Source organism: Limanda limanda, chromosome 12 (genome assembly GCF_963576545.1).
Source record: "Limanda limanda chromosome 12, fLimLim1.1, whole genome shotgun sequence".
Lineage (NCBI taxonomy): Eukaryota > Metazoa > Chordata > Actinopteri > Pleuronectiformes > Pleuronectidae > Limanda > Limanda limanda.
The window spans coordinates 13605075-13624801 of record NC_083647.1 but is presented as its reverse complement, the minus strand read 5'-3'; the positions used below and the strand labels follow the sequence as shown (position 1 = coordinate 13624801).

Here is a 19727-nt window from a genome sequence, read left to right as displayed (position 1 = left end):
ATATCTTGTATATTTTTTATTCTCTTTTTACTCCCTGTCACGATGCCTTCTTTCATAATTCATGTACAGCACTTTGAACGTCCTTGCTGTTGAACTGTGCTGCATGAATGAACTTGTCTATCAGGGGACGAGCTGGAGCCTGAAGGCCTCACGCTGCTCGTCAGTCTCCTCCGCGCATCTCCGCCTCCACTGCGCAGGCGCACATCCTCCAGCACGCAGCGGCGAGACAGAGAGCCCATCCACAGAGAACACACCGAGGGGTCAAAATGGCCCTCGATAATCTCATCTTCGCCCAGTGCGTCCTCTACTTCCTCGCCTTCGTGTTCGGCTTCATCGCCGTGGTGCCGCTGTCGGAGAACACGGAGGACTTCGGCGGGAGGTGCCTGCTGTTCACGCGGGGGATGTGGCAGAACGAGAACATCACGGTGTCCAAGCAGCGCTTCATCGTGGAGGAGTGGGGACCCGAGTCCTCCTGCAGCTTCATCACCTTCGTGGGGATCGCGTCCCTCATCCTGTCCGCGGTGCAGGCGTGGAGGCTGCTCTTCTTCCTGTGCAAAGGACACGACGAGTGAGTCCCGCCTCTCACACGTCCGCTCCGTCACGGGGCTCCATGCAATGACAGGTCAAATGCTAATGAGCCTTTTTCTGTGCGTCTCTCCACGACCTTGTGTGCGCACTATTCTAAGTATTATACAGTGCATGTGTTGGATTACAGGCTGTGAAAGAACCAGAGAGAAAACCCCTGTTTAAAAAAAATAACCAGTCATAGTCCTCCTGATGTGTAAAGATGGAGGGATCCCTCACATGCTCATCATGTGGTGTTTGGTGACATCAGCACTAAATCCTGCTGTGTGAGAGTCCTGCCTGTGTTTCAGGTTTACCTACATGCTTCAGAGAATGATGGTTTCAGGGCTGCAGCCGAGATGAGACAGTTTTATTTCCCTTTTGCTCGCAGCTCCCTCTTCAACGCCTTCCTCAACCTGCTGATCAGCTCCCTGGTGGTGTTCACAGTCTTCCTGTCCAGCACCATCGTCAGCGTGGGCTTCAACCTGTGGTGTGACTCCATCACCGAGGGGGGGACCATGCCCAGCAGGTGAGGGAGCAGCACTCTAACACTTTACACTGCCTTTCATCACCAGGGGTGGGACGAAATATCGATACGTCAAAATATCGTCGTCCTGACTCATGAGATACGATTATTGATATTCTGGTGCCAAATATAGATATTTAGTTTTATATTTATATATAGTTTGGAGTTTTGAGAGTTTATGGTTATTCTAGATTGGGCACATATGGATCTTGAAAAGTTAGTTTGTTAATTAAAGACTAAAAAGGCACCAAGATAACTGCACTTCACCTCTTTAAAGACATTTTGTTTCCTCCTCAGTTCCTGACAGATATTGTGATGTATCGTTAGGGTATTGTCTGGAAATAAATGGTTAATCACAGAATCACTGTTGTGTTATCGTTATCACCGGCCATGTATCGTGCATCGTGTTGTTATCCTTTGATTTCTACTCTGCTCTGGTTCTCATTGTGCATCTCTTGTCTTTTAGCTGCGAGGACCTGCAGGACACTGATCTAGAACTTGGCCTGAACAACTCTGCTTTTTATGACCAGTTTGCTATAGCTCAGGTAGTTCACTTTTTAATATATAGCATCATCCAGACAGTGTTATAAAAAAGCCTGAATCTCTCATACGGTATTTATGACTTCTCTCTCTTTCAGTTTGGCCTGTGGGCTGCTTGGCTCACCTGGCTGGCCATCGCAGTGATGGCGTTCCTCAAGGTTTACCACAACTACAGACAAGAGGACCTGCTGGACAGCCTGATCCACGAGAAGGACTTGCTGCTCGGCCGCTCCGCGCGCCACCGCTCCGACCTCAAGACCGGCATGATCTAGAAAAAAAAAGCCAGAGGATGTGCAGACACACACATTGTCATTCACACCAAACCGTGTATCGTCCTCCACCTGCCACAAGAAACACCGATGTTTCCCTGTGTAGACAATCAGAATCTATTGGCTTGTGCTTCCAGTTACCAGTGGTTTGAATGAAACAGCAGGTTTTAGCTTTGTTCTGCAGAGATGATAGATTCCCCCTCAGAAATCTACCAGTGTTTGCTAATCCTCAGTGTGTCCTGCTTTATTCTACCACTGTGTACACACACAACTATAGCCTTCAATAGTATTAAAACCAATCCGGGGGAAATTACACCCACTTTTTCTCAACTGATGACTTTCCATTTAGCAGCAGAGTATTATTGGCTTCGGACGGATCGGCCGATGGATCTCGTTCCCTCGAAACTTCTGCATGGACGTAATGCATGGCGATTTTATAGGGTGGTTTTTAGATGTAAACGGATATCCTCTTGTTTTATACGCCAAATACAAATGTTCAATGCTAGGATGAAGTGAGAAGTCTTTGCATGCTGCACCAAAGTCCAATGATTTTTGCTTTAGAGTTACATATGGGTCTTTAAATAAAAACGACAAATTGTAGTTCAGGACCGTCGTGTGTCAGGCAGCAGGTTCCTAAAAAATGCTTAAAGCAATTTAGGTGAGATTAAAAAAAAGAGATCTGATCTTATGCCAAATTGTAACTCATGCTTCTCCCTTATACTTTAAAGGCTACATCCCAATATGCTGCTTTACTGTGAATACATGCAGAACTGTACCTGCATGCATCTCTCCCCCTGTTCCATATCACGCGTCACAGACGTTACACACTCACTTCAGCTCCTTCGGGGGATAGGCTCTGGGTTTCAGTGCATGTACGTGAGAGCGGCTTCATCTTCCTCATAGGTCACAGCGAAGAAAGCACCTGCTTGACTTTTATAGGCAATTACAGTTTTATTCAAAACAATTGAAATCATAAAAACAGTGGGAGCTGAGAAAACCCTCCAGAAAAGGCACTTCTTTCAAAGTGTAACCGTGAAAGTTTGGACAGTGGTGAAATGAAGCCTCTAAGCTAAATGTGCACATACAGGACATGAGTTCACTGGGTATTGTTTTTATTGCAAAGGACAGTTTGGTTATTAACAGTACAGACTTGAGAGTAGTTCTTTCTTCTCCACAGCTCTGATCTTACAAGTCCAACACTTTCCCTCTGAGTTCCCTGAAACCTGTTATATATATGTGTATATAATATATATATATAAAGAAAAATGTTATACCGGAAACTATTTGATGTGTGTTATTGCTCGTAATGCGAGGTGTGTGGGATGTGCATCACTGTGCCCTATAATCCAGTTGTGAGGTGATCTGGCTGTTTTAAATATTTGATTTCATCAACAATATTTCCCCATTAGATTCTGTTATGTTTCTGTTTGGCCCGAAAAAGTAATGGATTTAGATTCAAGGAGTGAATCCTTGTTTTTGTTCAATAAGTATTCGTCAAACCCAGATTCATCCATACACTTGTCCGAAGCTTGGTGAGGATTTGACATCATGATCGAAACCTTAATTTAGTTGTTTTCTATTTAAATAGAAATGTAACAGGTAAAAAAAAGTTAAAGTTAAAAAAATTCTAAATAATCGAACGTTGGATATGAGATATACAGTATAGAAGAATAAATAACATTTAGGTTGAAGGATTTTTTGTTGGATTCGAGCAGTTATAAAGAGAAGCATGGTCACAAGCATTAGCATTCATTCTGTCAGAGTATATTCTCTTGGATGATAAGATAATATTGTGCTTCCTCAGTGGAAGGAGGAACCAGCCGACGTTCACCCACACAGACGATATACAGTCTGTAAAGAAAGAGGTGTTTGTCACCTGTTAGTCATTCAACCTGTGAAGTGATGCAGCCCTGTGTTGTCTTGCCTACGGATCATTGTCGAACAGTCTGCGCCTCCGTTCTCCTCCGTTCTCCTCCTCCTCCTCATGTCAGGCCAATTAAAGCTGTTTCCAAACACCTCTAACATTAATTTATGTGCAAATACAAGGCAGAATACTGTGATAGTCCTTAGTACACTGAGTCATATATACACATTCACTTCTGTGTCATATCTGATATACACAAATCATGTACGGTAACAAAATAAATATTTTGCATTCCATGGAGACATTCACCCACATACAATGTGACATGAGCTGTAGAATCACGTATGTGATTTAGTGTTATATGTGAGCATCAACATTGCAGATGTGCAAAATGTCCGTACAACTTAAATAAGGATTTAATACGTATATACATAAAGATATGGAAGCTACATATTTCTGGGGTCATACGTTTTTCCCTTTTTCACCGTGGGCGTGGTTGGACCCCGCAGACGGAGCCGTTCCAAACGGCTGAGGTGTTTTTCTTCAAAGGTAAAAAGGAAACGACGAGGGGTCTGAAAAAAGTGAAAGAATGTCTCCATCTGTGGTCAGTCTCAGTCACTGCATGGTCAGCCATATCCAGCAGCCCCACACCAGCTGCTTCATATGCAGCAGGTAGACAGCCAGCGCGGCCTCCAGCTCCTCGCACACTCGCTGCGGGCGCCGGCGGTCTGTGCAGTACATGGCCACACCCAGGAATGACATCAGCAGGAAGAGGCAGGTGAAGAGGGCGAGGTGGGGGCGGGACCGCGTCGTCTCGTAGGCTGCGTGCGGAGAAACAGATTGTCACAGTTATGATTTGTAAATGAGGACTGGAACGATCACATGCTGGAAGAGGCCGGTTTGTGATTTAATGGGACTGCACCTTTAGAGTGTAGAGGAGAACAACTGTGCTTTCTGTGTCCCACACACATTGTAAAGTGGGTTATGATGAACTCCAGTTGGCATGGCAGTGGAAAAAGTGACTCAAAAGGCACATTTAACCCACAATTAGAACCTCACAACTAAACTAAATCAATTTCCTCGCTGCTTAATTAACTCGGGTATTAAAAGTGCACTGTTGTTTTAATTCCCTCATGCAAATGCACACAGTGGCTCTGAACACTTGCAGATACACTTACCACCTAAACAGTCGCAGCAAGGGAGGTCTGCGGAGCCGACAGAAAACAGACCAGTCAGTCAACAAGAGACCTCTGTGCTGTACAGCAGCTGCAGACCGGCTGCTGGGCCCTCACACACTATCTCTCTGCAGCAGACTTCATGGGGCCTCATTTGCATGCATAATTAATCGGGAAGAGTAAATCACTTGCTCATGTTTGGACGTCTCTGGGCTTTACAATATTTTTTAAATAGTACAGAATCCCCCGGGGGGAAGAGTTTACGATGCAACGCAGGGATGTCTTGATGCCTTTTAGTTCTCTGTGCCTCGTGTCTGCTAAGTGGATATACAACACTGGTACATGTGGGTTGAGGGCCCTACATAAAATGGGATGGCAATAATTTTCTTCGATAATGAATTAAAATTGCCTTCATAGTGTTGCCATGTCAGTGAATTCTCTTTTACGTGTCCCTGTAAATGTAGAGCTGCAGAAAATCCATCCATCATCTATATCTCTAAACCTTAGAGGGTCACAGGGGGAGCCGCAGCCAATCCCAGCTGAGATTGAGTGAGACTCTGAACAGGTCGCTAGTATCACAACATACAGAGACAAACCATCCACACTCAGTCACAGTCACACCTATGGTCAATGTTGACTTTCCAGTTAATCTAACCCTAATTTTCATGTCTCTGGACTGTGGGAGAAAGCTTGAGAAAGCACACGCCGGATTCAGACTGGGAACCTTCTTGCTCGGAGGCGACAGTGCAAACACCGGTATGTACAACCTAGATGATGTTCAGTCACTGGACCAGTTTGGCTGAAGTGCTGCAGCTGCTGAGGGCAGTGTAACTTCTCTGGCTGAACAAACACGTCTGACAGACTCTGAGCAAACTGCAACTTAATGTTCTCACCATGTACCGTGGTCTCTGGCTCTCGGAATCGAACCCTCCGCTCGCCTTTCCGCCGGTGGTTCAGTTCCGCGTCTGACCCATAGTTGGGGCTTGGCCTCTTTAGAATGGAGGTGGGGACTTTGCCATTGGCTATCTAGATATAGGTCAGGAAAAGAAATACTCGTCACATGCTCCAGAGAAACAGTTAAGGGGCAGCAACACACAGCTGAGAGACACAGAGAAAGAAGCCTGCAGACTCTTTACCTTAGGTTTGGGTGCGTCCTCCTGGTGGTTGCGGCTGTCCTTCCTGTGTCGGACCTCTGAGTGTTTCTCCCGGTGGGAGTGAGGAAGAGAGTTGGCGGTGTCTCTGATGGACTCTGCAGCAGCGAAGCGTTTGGACAGCGCAGACACACACTGACCAAGGGAGTCTAGACGGAGAACCATGACCACACGGTACATGAGCGGTTATCTAGTGCTGCTTCACACTGGAGTTTACAAGCAACGAGGCGAAGTTAAATATTCAAAGTTAAACATGCAAATGTGACAGAGAGGAGACACGAGTGTTGACTCCGTCGGCGCCAGGTGGAACACGGTTTAAGTTACAAAAGCTGATACGAGGACAGTCAAGGAAACTCTTTTATCCTCAGTGTCTTTGCACTAAAAGCTGTAGATATTCACCAGATTTACATATTGTATTGATCTCATCACACATCTGAAAATACAACACCACCCAGTATTTAAAAATTAACCCTGTTGCTGCTTCATTTCTATTGTCTAAAAGTTTCTCCTCTCTCCAACTGACTGTTAATGTGTTGTTATGTGTCTGAATGATCAATGATTTAATCAGTTGATCTGTTCTGAATAATTTACAACAACAGTGGCCTGAGAGACCGGTTGATTAAAAGACAAGACTTGAACAGTTTTAAGCATCTTTTTTTAATTTGGCTTGAGAATTGCCTTACAATTGTGCAATGATAAATCGGGAAGCCATTATTGGAATAACCTTCTACATGTAAGATGAACATGTTCCCTAAAGAATATTCGGATAAGATAGCAACTTGATACAGATGATTAAGAAAATAAATATGCAACAAAAAAATCTACTTAAAGTCATGACATACTCGTGTGGATGCTCATTTAACTAAATCACACTGCCACTTTTTCAGATAGTCCAACAATACGAAGTTTATATTACATCAGACAGTTAAATGAATAAGGTGCAGTCAAACTCATTCCATAAATTATCGTATGAAAATTATTAGGGGGACGAGGGAGATAAATTATGGAGGGTGACGTGTTTATTCTTTTTGTTGACCTGAGGAAAAGTCTGATATCTTTGATGGAGTTAGAACAAATCTTTTAACATTTTATTGTAGTCTATCGTAGTCTATAGTCTTTTGTTCTGCACAGAGCTGCTCCTTGTGCCTGGTTATTTATTGCTTCAATTTCTTATGAGGACTTTGGAAGATTCTGTGAAAGAATCCAAAATGATAAACAACTTTGAATTTACGAATTTACAATCCACTTTAAGGAATGCAATGTGTAAGTATTTCAGTTTAAACATTAAAAAAAAAAAAACGTCTGAAGAGAGTATGAAGACATTTTTTTGACATTATGTTGAAGGATTTTGTTGCACAAGTTTAACTGATGTTTGCATTCTAACCAGCTAGCAGGAACCTGTCTTGTAAAACCAGTTTGTAAATCAAAAGGCAGAAGTGAGTCACTGAAGTGCTCAGGGCACCCTACGTCCAGCATGAGAGGACAAGAACAGAACATGTGTTGAGGTCATCCTGCTTTCCTCCAACCACATCTTGCCTCTCTCTGAGTGGGTGTGAAATCGTCGTCAGCCTCAGTCTAACAATAACTGAAGTTAACAACCAGTTACATAATTAGATTGCAATGTTAACCTATGAGGGAAACATTATTTCCTAATCCATGCAGGTTTGTCAACATGCCAACAGTTGCCCCTCTGCGGACGTTGCTTGTGATTGGCCAGTAAACAAGTCCCCCAAACATGAGTATGGCGCCCTGTCATGCACATGCTGAATGACACGCACACAGAGATGGTTGTTAACATGGGGAGAACGGACCAAAGACTGCAATCCTTGCTTTCAACTGTACTTAGTGATTATATGCTGCCCTGTTTGTTAAGATCTGACAGTTGGCCAGTTGCTGCCTCTGTGTGTTTTAATGATGGTGTTTAAAATTGTAAACGTTAAGATTACATTTTAAAAGACTTCCTTTTCTAAAAAAGTGAACCATGGTGTTCAGCTGCTAAAATAGGTACTTAGTTTCTAAATATTCCCACACACTGCTACATAAGGTACAATCTAACTGCAGCTGATTGAGTCTAATTCAAACACAAATTGTTTGGCAGCAGACGGAGGCTGACTGACTCAGTGAGAGGAATCCGGGTAAAACAGCTGTAAACACGTCTCAGTGGAAGCATCTCACTGTGGGTCAAAGAGGATTCCTCTGTGTACAATACAAAGTAAAAGGTCACGAGTAGTGTGCATGTGTGGACTGATCTGCGGCAACAACCATAACCGCTCTCTGACCCCCCCGCACATGTTTCTGAGCCTCTGAGGTGGAAAACAAGGAAAAACAGTAAATCTGTGTCTGTGTGTGCAGTTGTCTTTTACGCAGCTGGTTGTGTTCAGCTCCACCGACTCCGAACGCTGACTCAACAACAAGGACGGTTTCTTCCCACTGCTGTGTTTTTCATTTTTTTGTACTTTACAGCAGTGTTCACAAAAATGCAGAGAAAGTTCAGAGTCAGTGTTGCTCTCTCATAGTGCAAGCCAAGCAAACACACGTACTGTAGAACTGCACCGCGCCCTCAAACTGTCACACTTTTTTTGTTGCTCCGCACAAAAAACACTCATGTCCCCAATAACTGCCAGTGTTTATTAATTTAACACTGTAATGGGTGGACATGGTTTAGAGGCTTCACTCTGCTGGGAGCTCGCTGAAGCAGAAACGCTCTCCACTTGTGTGAAACAGGTCACGTAAATGGTCCTGACATTAACATCACTGCTCTGGTATTGTCATGCCTCACAAGACAGGAAGCTCTCCTCTCTTCATGTGTCACACTGAGCGTTAGCGGCGTTAAATGGCTGCGAGAGGCGTCCTCCGCAATGGTTTCTGAGTCATGATCCCGTGTTTGTTTTGCACTGTCTATTAGTCTTGCTGCGGTCGTCATCCTCATGTCGCAACATCACTTCGGAATAATAGTGGTGCTTGTTGTTCCACCCCGTCCCCACTGAGTGTTTACCTGAATATTCAGTCTTGCCAATCTCAGCATAGACGGTGGCCATAAGCTCCAGGCTCCTGGCTGTGATTGGGTGGTCATTACCGAAAGCCCTCTGGTGGATCTTTGTAGCCTGAAAGACGCAGAGACGTGGGGATTTCCAGTTTATATTTGAACAGCATAAAATATTTGATTTGTTCTAAAGTCCGAAGAGGGTGACGAAGCGTACGCACCTTACCGCTGTATTCCAGAGCGAGGTGAGGTCTGAAAGGAAAAACAATAGAAGATAGCGCCATTAAACAAATGCACTACCACTTCTTCTTCTGTGGAGCTGGAGTAAACTCATGTGCCGTCTTTAGGAGATGGACGACTCTGGATTATCAGATGGATTCTATCTGCACATTCTTCTTCCATCGGAAAACATAAATACTGTAAATATTTTTCAAAGACGATAACAAGGCCTGATCTTTATCGAGCGCAGTGGCTCGGTGCTGCATTGCAAGGTGAGTGCACTGTTTTGAATGCAGCAGCACGACGAATCTTAACATGTGTGGCTGTGAGCGGTCACAGACAGCAGGGCTCCAGGCGCCCGGTGCCTTACGGAGGAAGTTGAACCTTTTATTTCTGCCAGCGCCGGCTGCCCCTGTGTCCTGTCCAGGGTGAATTACAGAAGACATGGGGCTCACAGGTTGGTTTACCAACTCGTGCCCTTCCACCACTCCTCAACTTAGTGCTAAACTAGGTTAACACGACGTGGCTCATTGAGAGTTGGCCAGCTGTTCTGCTCATATCTGCCCCGGAAAGCCAGCCAAAGACATTCATCACCCTCACGCCCTCACACCCTCACGTGTGCCTGTAGATGTAGAGCAAGCTCTGTTTAGTGGGACAGATGTCAGCTTAGCTGTTCCAAACCCACACTTCCCTTTCAATTAGTAATGGCCAGGTGTCAGTTTGCGCTGCTTTAGGTCTTTCTCAGGGGACATCTGATCAGCAAAGACAGAAAAGCCCTTCGCCGGCCCAAACCACTTCCTGCGACATGGCTGAAAGTTTCAGGAAGTATCCTACAGTATCCTGTCGGCAGGACATTAAAAACCAGGGCTGAGTGATGGCTTTAAGACCAATAATCTAGTTTGTGTTTTCTTTCCTCACTAGGTAAATTTCTCAAATCTACACTAAGAAATCAAAGAGCAGAATCATATTTCAAACCATCTCATCTAAGTTTAATAACTGCATGCTCGTGCATTAGTGAAGCCCTCCGCAGAGCAAACCTCCCGCCCCCTGTCACCCTCTCTGGCAATCAGGTTAAATGACCTATTCTCAACAATGACAACAGAGGCACAGAAAATGGGCGCTTGCTACGGCCTAACAAAGTACCCCTGCAACAGGAGACAGCAGATCCTGTTAAGGTGTTCCTCTTGTAACACTCACGTAGAGTGCGGTGTCTCTTTTCTCTACATCCACAGGGAAATTCAACTCTGGCTAAAAAGACTTGGAGTTTATCTAGTTCAGAAAATTTCCACTCCGGAAAGACAAACGTGTGGACGTACAAGTCTGTAACCAAAATGTCCCGTCTGTGACGGGGGAAGTGACTTGTACTGATATGAAAAGTTCTTAAAAGCAAATATATACAAATATTTTTTAAGTTGTCTCATAGTTTACCCAAGTACCATGAATGGTCTTTCCATAAAATATTTATTAACAATAAATTTGTCTGACAAGTTAACTTTTAGTATCATATGAGTTATTATCTGTCGTTACACAATGAGCTGCTGCTTACGTAATAAAACTGATAACACACAATATACTGTTTGCTTAGTTACACCTGAATTTGCACTGTATTCACTTCTGTTCTGTGAAATGACAAAGGGTCAAAAGTAATTAAGACACATATATAATGATACATATGCAAATTGTATTTTGACCGTATGTAAAATTGGCAATATATAACTTAAAATGTGCTCATAATGAGCCTACAGATGATGTTACACCCATTAAGCAGTACAGCAGAAGCTACAGCAGGACACAGTTTTACCTACTGTTTGCTCATGATGCAGAGCTGAGCCAGCCGCTCGAGGTGCTGAGCATGGGAGGCCTGCTCCGACAGCTCCTCTGTGGTCGTCCATCCTGCAGAGCCCAGCGTAGCCTCCTCCTGAGGCCCTGTTATGCACACGCAGGGCATGGAAACACAGTCAATAACCACTCAAGTCTTCCTATCTAGCCCTGGCTCCTCACTATTATTTCCACTCTGCTACTGGACAGAGTGTGAAAAAAAAAGCCTGAGTATGTGGCACAGCCTGTCGGTGCACTGCTGCAGACTTTAAGCCTGAGCAGCAGAGTGGAGCCGACTGAGGACGGGAGCTGAGAGAGCAGAGATAAGGGCAGGAGAGAGCAGATAAGTGAGTCAAACAACACACTCGCCACGCCCACTGGAACACTGAGACACACACATGCATGCACATGGTGACACACCACAAACATACAGTCTGTACTGGACACACCAAGCACAATGACGGAGGAAATGAGTTTGGATTGTAATTCGTGCAAAGAGAGAATGCAAATAAATCATGGGAAACGGCAAACCCTTTTGTTTGCCTTACAAGAACCACAGAAGGACAATTACAACAGCTGTCAGTGGGGACACACAGGAGGAGGATGCATTTGAAAATACACTGGGGGAGAGAAAGGAAGCTTGTAAAGTGCAGCTTCAGTGCCAGCTCTGCCCCTGGAGGAGTCCAGCATTCAATCTGAGTGAGTGCTGAATCAGGGGCCTCAGTATTCTATGGCGACACATGGCTCCTAATGAGATAGTGTAAAGTGTGGCCATTTGTCTTCTACTACGCCCGTCCCCGTCCTCCGCTGTGCTCACGCTACGCTGCACTGCTGCCTCAGCAGCAGACACAGAGGAAGAGGCAGACGGCTGGAGCGGCGGCAGTAGCAGGTGATGAATGAGCGGCCTTGCGGTGAATGCTCATTTAAAGCTCCACCAGGTTCATCGTACACAAAGATGGAATTGGATGAAATGGGACTTCATTTCATATCCGCTTAAAAAGTTGATCAGAATGGATTTGGGAGGAGACACAGAAAAACAGCGGGTGCATTTTTTGCTGGTTAGTTTGTAGCAGCAGGTAACAAGTGAATCTGGGAAGCTGCCGAACACAAACAGAGTGTGAACAGCTTCACTCACAGTCTCCAAATATAACATAAAATGAGATTCAACACCTTTAAACATCATCCTGGACATGTTCCTATCTACAAACCTTTCAAAGGAATATTATACAAAAATATCAATAATCCATTGATTATAATAATTTCCTCATGATTTCCTATAATTTCTTTAAATTAAAGGAAATAAACATGCATCATCAAAGAAGATGATTAATCTGAAGCTGAACAATATACATACACACTAATATTCCCAAAAGTATATTCATCAGTATTATAATGTCAGGAGTACTTGCCTGTGCTCCCATGGAGAGCTGTGAGCTCGATCAGTGCCACCTCATAGAACATTTTCTCAGCCTGGATGAACTGGAGGGCCTTCCCATCTGTTTATATGGGTGAAGGATGGGTCTCGGTTGTCAATGGGATTAGTCAGTTGTTGATGTTAAAAACAGCCTCGTTGGCCAACTCAAACGCTGCCCATTTTTTTGTTTTTGTTTCCATCCCTCTGGAGGAGGACCCCTTTGGGGGCGAGCAGCGAGCGCAGTAACCCGGAGCAGATTGTTGATGTTGAGGTTTGGATTTAGAAAACACAGACTTCAACTGGCGGCTAACTCCATTGTTTTTCTGCCATTATCTGCTGTTTTTGTCACTTTTTGTTTGCTGAAACTTACAATACAGTTGTAACTGATTACATTTGGTATCTCATAATCACACTGTGTCTTTTTGATGTCTGGTTCTGTCTTTTGTTATTCATGTTTTGTCCAGCCTCATTCGGATTTATCTCAATACCAGGTTCTTTTTTTTGTTTCCATTAAAAGACTCTATTTAAAGCCACCTAAAAATAGAGCCTGTTCACTATGTCAAAAGCATTTCGCTCACGTTGTGTCCGTGCCGCGGTAAAGTGACACCATTGATGCTTGTCAGGTGAATTTAAAGACCAATGGGACGGGGGAATGCTTAAAATAAACACAGCCCTGCCGAAGAAAATGTCCTACTTAACACCAGAGCTCTCATCTGTAAAGCAACATTCATTCCATTTGAGGTACTTCACTTTCGTTGACCATACTTGCCAATTACACTTCAATATATTTACAATATTAAACTGAGGTTGTAAAGATGGATAGTAGTTTTCCACTCTCAGAGAACTGTTGGGCTTGGAGATGAAAAACACAGCAGCTGGTTTCCTTCATTGTGTCACCAGGAGAATAATGTCAGCACTCCACACTACTGAAGAAACAGAGACTAAGGCAAACTGCACACCAGCCAAGAAAACCAAGACACTGCTCAAATTAAAGCTGTAAACACAACTTGGTCCCAAAAGGAAAAGACAGTTTTCATACAGTAATATTTAAGATAGAACAACATTTAATCAGAATGTCTCAGTACAGTGCACATACCTCTGCCAAAGCCCAACAGTCTCCTTTAATTTAATCAAGCTACATCAAATATCCCATAGATATCAATTCCCTAAATGTGCCTCTTTTTTAAAGAGATCAATGAATTTTTCTCGGGAAAATGGTGACAATGTTGAAAACCACACAACGTTAAAGAAAGTAAAAACCTATGTCCGTGGTCCAGATCTGCATCTGAAGAACGGATTCTTCCTTGGCATATACTTCATGCTTCCACCAAGTTTCATGGAAATCTCTTAAATTGTTTTTGCGTAATCTTGCTTGCAAACCAACAAACCAACAAACCAACGGACATAGGGGAAGCCTAGCTCCTTGGCGGGGGTAATAATGTGACTGGTGAGTAGACACTAGAAAAGATGGTGTATGCTGAGGGATGAATGTTGAAAGTAGATGTACATGTGAATAATTCAGTGTACAGTACATTAAGAGATGTCAGACATCATGAAAACCCAGCATTTTTAATAACACAAAACTTCCTGGGATTTACATAATTATTGCGCACAATAGCCCAAATGTGGCACTGATGTTTTCAATGAGTCCTGAGAAAAAATAAAGGATGATTAGAAATGCATTTTTCTGGTGTCACAGCTCCTAGGAGTAACCTGCCGGCCAGAAATAAGATGAGTATGAGTCTGTGCCTATGGGAGCGAGGATTAGGAACAGTCTTCATCAAAGGTCAGAGCACTTCTTTTGCCGGTTATTCTTAGCCTGGCTGGATCACAACAATGCCACAACAGGAACCTAACACAACCCTCTCCAGGGACCAGGCTGCCCACACATACACACAAATATACACATAATCAACCAGCAGGGAACTGATATCGGACTGCACTTCAAACCTTCACAGGGACTAACACAGGCACCTTCAGAATGCACATCTGATCTGCTGTATAACCTCATCGAGCTCACTGTCTCACTCCTCTCTATTTCATCACGTCCACCAAGGAGGTCATGTTTTCATCTGCATGTGTTTGTTGGTTATTTTTGTGTTTGTAAACAGGATTAGTTATAACTGAATGGATTTCCATGACAGTTGGTGGAAGGATGGGACACAATCCAAGAAGATCATGGATCTTGATGAGAAATTTAGACACGTTAAGGGGACTAGTATCTATGAGTGTGTGCAATTTGGTTCAGATCCAAATAAAAATGCAGCTCTAGCGAATTTCAAATATGGGTCCTTAAGAGGTATGCACTCCACTAGTTGATCTGTTTTCAATAATTAAAGGTTCAGGGTGTAGAATTTTTTGATATTTAGTGGTGAAGTTGGAGCTAAATACCCTTCACCTCGACCTCCCCTTGAAAACATGAGAACCTGTGGTAGCGTTCAGTTGTCATAAAAACTCAAAAAGGTGTTTAGTTTGTCCAGTTCGGACGACTGTAAAAAAAACATGGCGGCCTCCGTAGAGAGGAGGTAATGCCGTAAATATAAAGGGCCCCTTATAATTTAGAGAAAACTAAAATTTGTACAGTTTAGATGAAACACAGTAGTGAAATGATCACTAAGAGTATTTTATATCCAATTTCTGCCAATAGATCCCTTTCACCTCAATCTTACACACTGGACCTTTAAATGTGAGACAACTATATATATGTTCTTATGACTATCTACTAATTTCCAAGATAAATATCGACTTAAACGTAGTAAATGTGAAGGCTATTATCGGATATTCTGATTTATTTGAGTCTGAATTCAGATTTACCAGGTCAGCAGCAGACTTTCCATGAAAGATCTATCAGTAAACACTCAAAAGAGCTTTTGGCTTTGGACAGAGGTCACTTGTGCACAAGCTGCCCGCTCTGATAACAGCACATCAAACCTTGAGCGGTCACAGTCACTATCAACTGCAACTATTTGTCTGGATCAAAGCCAGTGGAACACGATGAAATCCGATTCTCTGAATAGGATGATTCAGTTTTGTTTACTAGTCTTGGCGTTGGTGAGACTCAGAGACGACATGTGAGGAGACACTGCAGAGAGAGCTGTTGTAAACATTCTTGTGAAACAGCAAAGTTCCCACATCCTGCTTCCAGTTTGAGCATGACAACCCTTCACCTTCCTCTCTGAGGGACCGTCTCAACGATCACAACATGACTGCCGAAAATAACTGAAGGAACATTTTATGGGAAAGGTCCAAATCTTTCAACACAACACAACAGTCATTAACAGAAAACATATTTCAATCCACAAGGATCTTATTTGTGCATATTATTCTCTTGTTTGTTGTCTGATTACATATGTTTCACGTCTATATTTTGCTATTACGTTTATTACTTCAATAAATTATATTACTTGTCCTTTTTAACTTGACAAGGAGGTTAAGTTTGTGTTTGTTTGATTGCAGGACTGCACAAAAAGAACTGGACAGATTACTAGGAAGCTTGGTGGAATGATGAGGTAAGGGTCACGGAAGACGTTTAGTTTTGGTTCAATTCATTTTCCCTTTCTTTAACAGTGCGAGGACATTCGGGTGTTTTGCCAATTTATTGTGAATTTTGTAAGAAATATTGCCGAGATCTTTATAGGAAAAAAACAGACATATGTAGAGTGCTGGTATCTATGAAACGATTATAAGCAAATCTGGATAATGATACAAACTTAAGTTATGTAATTTAAGTACTTTTATAGTGATCTTTATTCAGTTACTTCATCTATATTAGAGAAAGAGTATTTTGCCTGTGATTAATGTGGGTTTTGTCTGTAACAGTTTGAATACAAGTTCTATCTACATGGTATTTGTATCTGATGCAGTACATATAAATGCATTATGGTGATAAAGTGTCATTTGATATGTATTTGTTTGCGTGTTTGTTAGTTAGCATCTCATGCAAAAACTAATGAATTTATTTCAATGAAAATGAAACAGGCCGATCCAGGAATTCTCTTTTATGTTCTTTGACATGGCGAGACAGAGCGATAGCCTTGGCGGAGGTACCTGCTCTACTGAGTGCCATCCTAGTATAAATATTTCCTCTTTGCTCCTGAAATATCCAACAGTGTAAGATGCGGCTACGATCTCATGGCTGTAATCTAATACACTACAAGTAAAGAGCATGACCTGGTAACTGTATCATACATTAAAAAACGCTACAGTTGACCCAACATGACAACATTACTATTGATGATGTGATGTAATATTGGACTGTATGTCAAAAGATTTAACCCCGTCATGGGAGACGACCCTCTTAAGTAGCCACCCCTTCATTCTGGGACTCTGACGGCGACTGGTGGAGCTCAGCTCAGCAAATTGACCTATTTTGGAAAACGGACGGTGAGGGGGGAAGTGCCTCGCTGAGATAGATAACATGAGCTGGCAAGTTAAGTGTTGGACTGTCTCAGTGACGGGGGAGAGGAGCAGTGGAGGTAATCTATCCTGAAACCTAACACCTCTCTATTACCTCTATGCTTTAGTTTATAGAGGCAGTGAATTGGCGATGCACCTGCTAGTCAGTGCAGATACAGGTTAATTAGTGCTCTCCCACTCTGTTGAGAGGAGATAAGAGCCTACAAATCCTCTTAAGAGACAGACACAGCCTGAGCGACACACAAAACGTGCTGCACTCTGGGACAAACGTGTTATTATGAACTGGCCCAAAGACATCCACTCATCCCTCCCGCTTTACACAGCCTCCCATAAAGGCTCTACATCCCCCATTGTGCTGGAATTTGCAGCAGCCGCCTCCCATCACAATCCTCTGCACATTCACCTCTCCGAAATAGAATGCTGGTTTTATAGTTAGCCGCCTGCTAACGCTTACCGGACGGTGAAAGTAAAAGTGTCGGATGTGCGACGGCGGGCGGAGAAAGGATACAATTCTTTTCAGTGATGAAGAGCTCTGCAATCTGTGAAGCACAGAAAAACAGGGCATGGATACGTTTTATATCATTCATTTCAAACAAGATTCCTGTATCTGTGTGTGTGTGTCTGTGTGTATGGATGATGTCATGGGCTGTCATAACAAGTAATTCAGCTGTCCTCAGAGCACCAATCGCTGTAGTAGACATCATAACAGGCGTTCCACAGCTCTGGAGTAAAGGCCGTGTTTTGACATCAGAGACGTTCCTTTACTAAACATAAAGAAAATTGTAGCCCTGGCTTTGTGGGATGAGCCTCGTAAAGTAGCTCTGTGTGTCACCATGCGGTGCCAAAACACTAACGTCCCAGACCTCAGAAATAACAAAACATAGCCCCCCCACACACACAGTGGAAGAGACAGTATGAAACACCTCTTTTAGGAGCATGCACTGTCCCACTGAGGCGTATATTATTGTCTGTGTCAACACTGACACACATGATTGACTGTGCTGTTAGATTTGACATTGGTGTTGGAGCTAGAGGTTGACTGTATCCTGTTTATGATGCTCAAAGGAAAAGTGATGCAGATGTGTGTAAACAGCTGTGCAAACACGAGATGGCACGTTTTGTGGACGGATGTATTGAATGTGTATGTGTGTGTAAGACAAAGGAAGGTAGTGAGGTAGATACAGGTTGTGTGTGAGTGTGTGTGTGTGTGTGTGTGTGCACCCAGTCCTCATGTGGCTCACCTGGTGAAGGCAGTTGGGCAGAGAGGTGAAGGTCTGCACATGGTTCAGTCCCAGCAGGCAGCTGAGGAAGCAGTGGAGGGCGGCCTGGTACTCCCCCTGCTGCTGGAGCTGCTGTCCCAGCTCGAACAGGCCCTCCCTCCCCCTGTTCAGCATCCCCAGTCCCAGCCGGAGCCAGCACTGCCTCCCATCAGAGCTCCAGCGGCTGAGGAAGAATGCTGCTCTTTACGCCAGTCCACTGAAGGCACCACAGGTAGGAGGACACAGCCACACAGCAAGTGAGAGGTGGAGAGAAAAAAAAGGCATCGACACAGACAACACAAAGGCTGCTGGAGGATCAGTGAGCTGCTTGCTCTCAGTCACGTCTGAGCACAGTAAGTCAAGGACAGGTGGTCAGGAGCCGGCTGAGGGAGCTCGAGCGACTCACACAGAAAAGATCCATTCCCCTCCCTCCTCCCAGGCTGCACCAGGAAAGGAGGACAGAGGAAGTCGGAGAGTATTTGCTGTGTGAGTGGCAGAGCTCTGCACCAATCCCTGCTCTGCTCACACACAGTAGCCCCGCCAGAGTGTGTGTGGCACACTGTGTCTCTCTCCAATCCTACAACAGGGAAAATGCAAGGATTATTTGTTTGGATGATGAAGAGCAAACAGTGTGCACATGACCTGTATTCTATAGATAATTGCAATTTGCAGTCAAATTCAAATTTCATCCAGTGTTTAGCCAAAATGTCCTTGCTGCTTCACCGAGCTCTGCATCATGTACTGTACGTCTACAGTCTGTGAGGAAATAATTTCAAGTCCTGCTGCCCCATGATTTATTAATGAGGAGTGCACGAGATGTGAATGCTGCGTGAGCATGTTTTACATCACCACACAGGAACCGGGCTTTTGTAAATGGTCTTAAAAGCAAACTGGAGAGCTGATGTATACACATGGCCATTACGATACACTAACCAAACAAGGACAACAAATATTTATCCGCGAGGAGTGCCCTCTCTGAATGTTTGCTCACTTCCCTTCACACTCTGCTAATCAACGTTAATGTGAGGCCGATCTGTGCCTGGGGAGAGGGCGAGCGAGCCCAGGAGAAGAGATGTGGCCCCAGCACCGATGATCGAGAGGATCACCAATGCCTCCCGACTTTGAGAGCAGCACCCCTCCCCACCCTCACTCCATTTGGACACGAGCGTGGTGGCTGGGGGGAAATGAATGGGGGGGGGACACAAAGCAAACGGGCAGAGTCAGTCTCCATTACTGTCCGTCGCACCCAGCTAAGCAAAATGGGATTTTAATGGCTGTGAACGCCAGTGAATGGGGGGGATCAGAGTATTAAACTGGCAGGTCAGACTCATGGAGCTGTGGACAGTGCTTGTTCTGGACTAACAGCATCCAGAGCAGCCGTGGGACCTGATTATGTTGACGCAGGCTCCATTAGCGCCTCCATCCACAGGAGCGGGGTCACCCACAAGTGATTGTGCTCACTGCGGCGTCGACAGCGTCGGAACGCAGGGACAGAGCTTCTGATGTGAAGGAGTTGGAGGGCGATGCAG

General features: G+C 44.1%; 2 protein-coding genes across 2 annotated transcripts; one reads left to right on the top strand and one right to left on the bottom strand.

Annotated features, from left to right (window-relative positions):
* The first annotated feature begins 258 nt into the window (after positions 1 to 258).
* On the top strand, positions 259 to 1902 carry LOC133016119 (transmembrane protein 179-like). Its single transcript, XM_061083446.1, has 4 exons — positions 259 to 568; positions 956 to 1093; positions 1557 to 1635; positions 1729 to 1902. The coding sequence occupies exons 1-4, from the start codon at positions 267 to 269 to the stop codon at positions 1900 to 1902; spliced, it is 693 nt and encodes a 230-aa protein (XP_060939429.1). The 5' UTR covers positions 259 to 266.
* Positions 1903 to 2994: 1092 nt separating this feature from the next.
* Positions 2995 to 18632, bottom strand: c12h14orf180 (chromosome 12 C14orf180 homolog). The gene is made up of 9 exons (XM_061083335.1): positions 18181 to 18632; positions 17448 to 17478; positions 12519 to 12605; positions 11097 to 11217; positions 9294 to 9324; positions 9085 to 9193; positions 6075 to 6238; positions 5832 to 5964; positions 2995 to 4584 (listed from the first exon to the last, which is right to left on the bottom strand). Exons 1-9 carry the CDS (start codon positions 18331 to 18333, stop codon positions 4379 to 4381), a joined length of 1035 nt encoding a protein of 344 aa, XP_060939318.1. The 5' UTR covers positions 18334 to 18632; the 3' UTR covers positions 2995 to 4378.
* Between the last annotated feature and the right edge of the window lie 1095 nt (positions 18633 to 19727).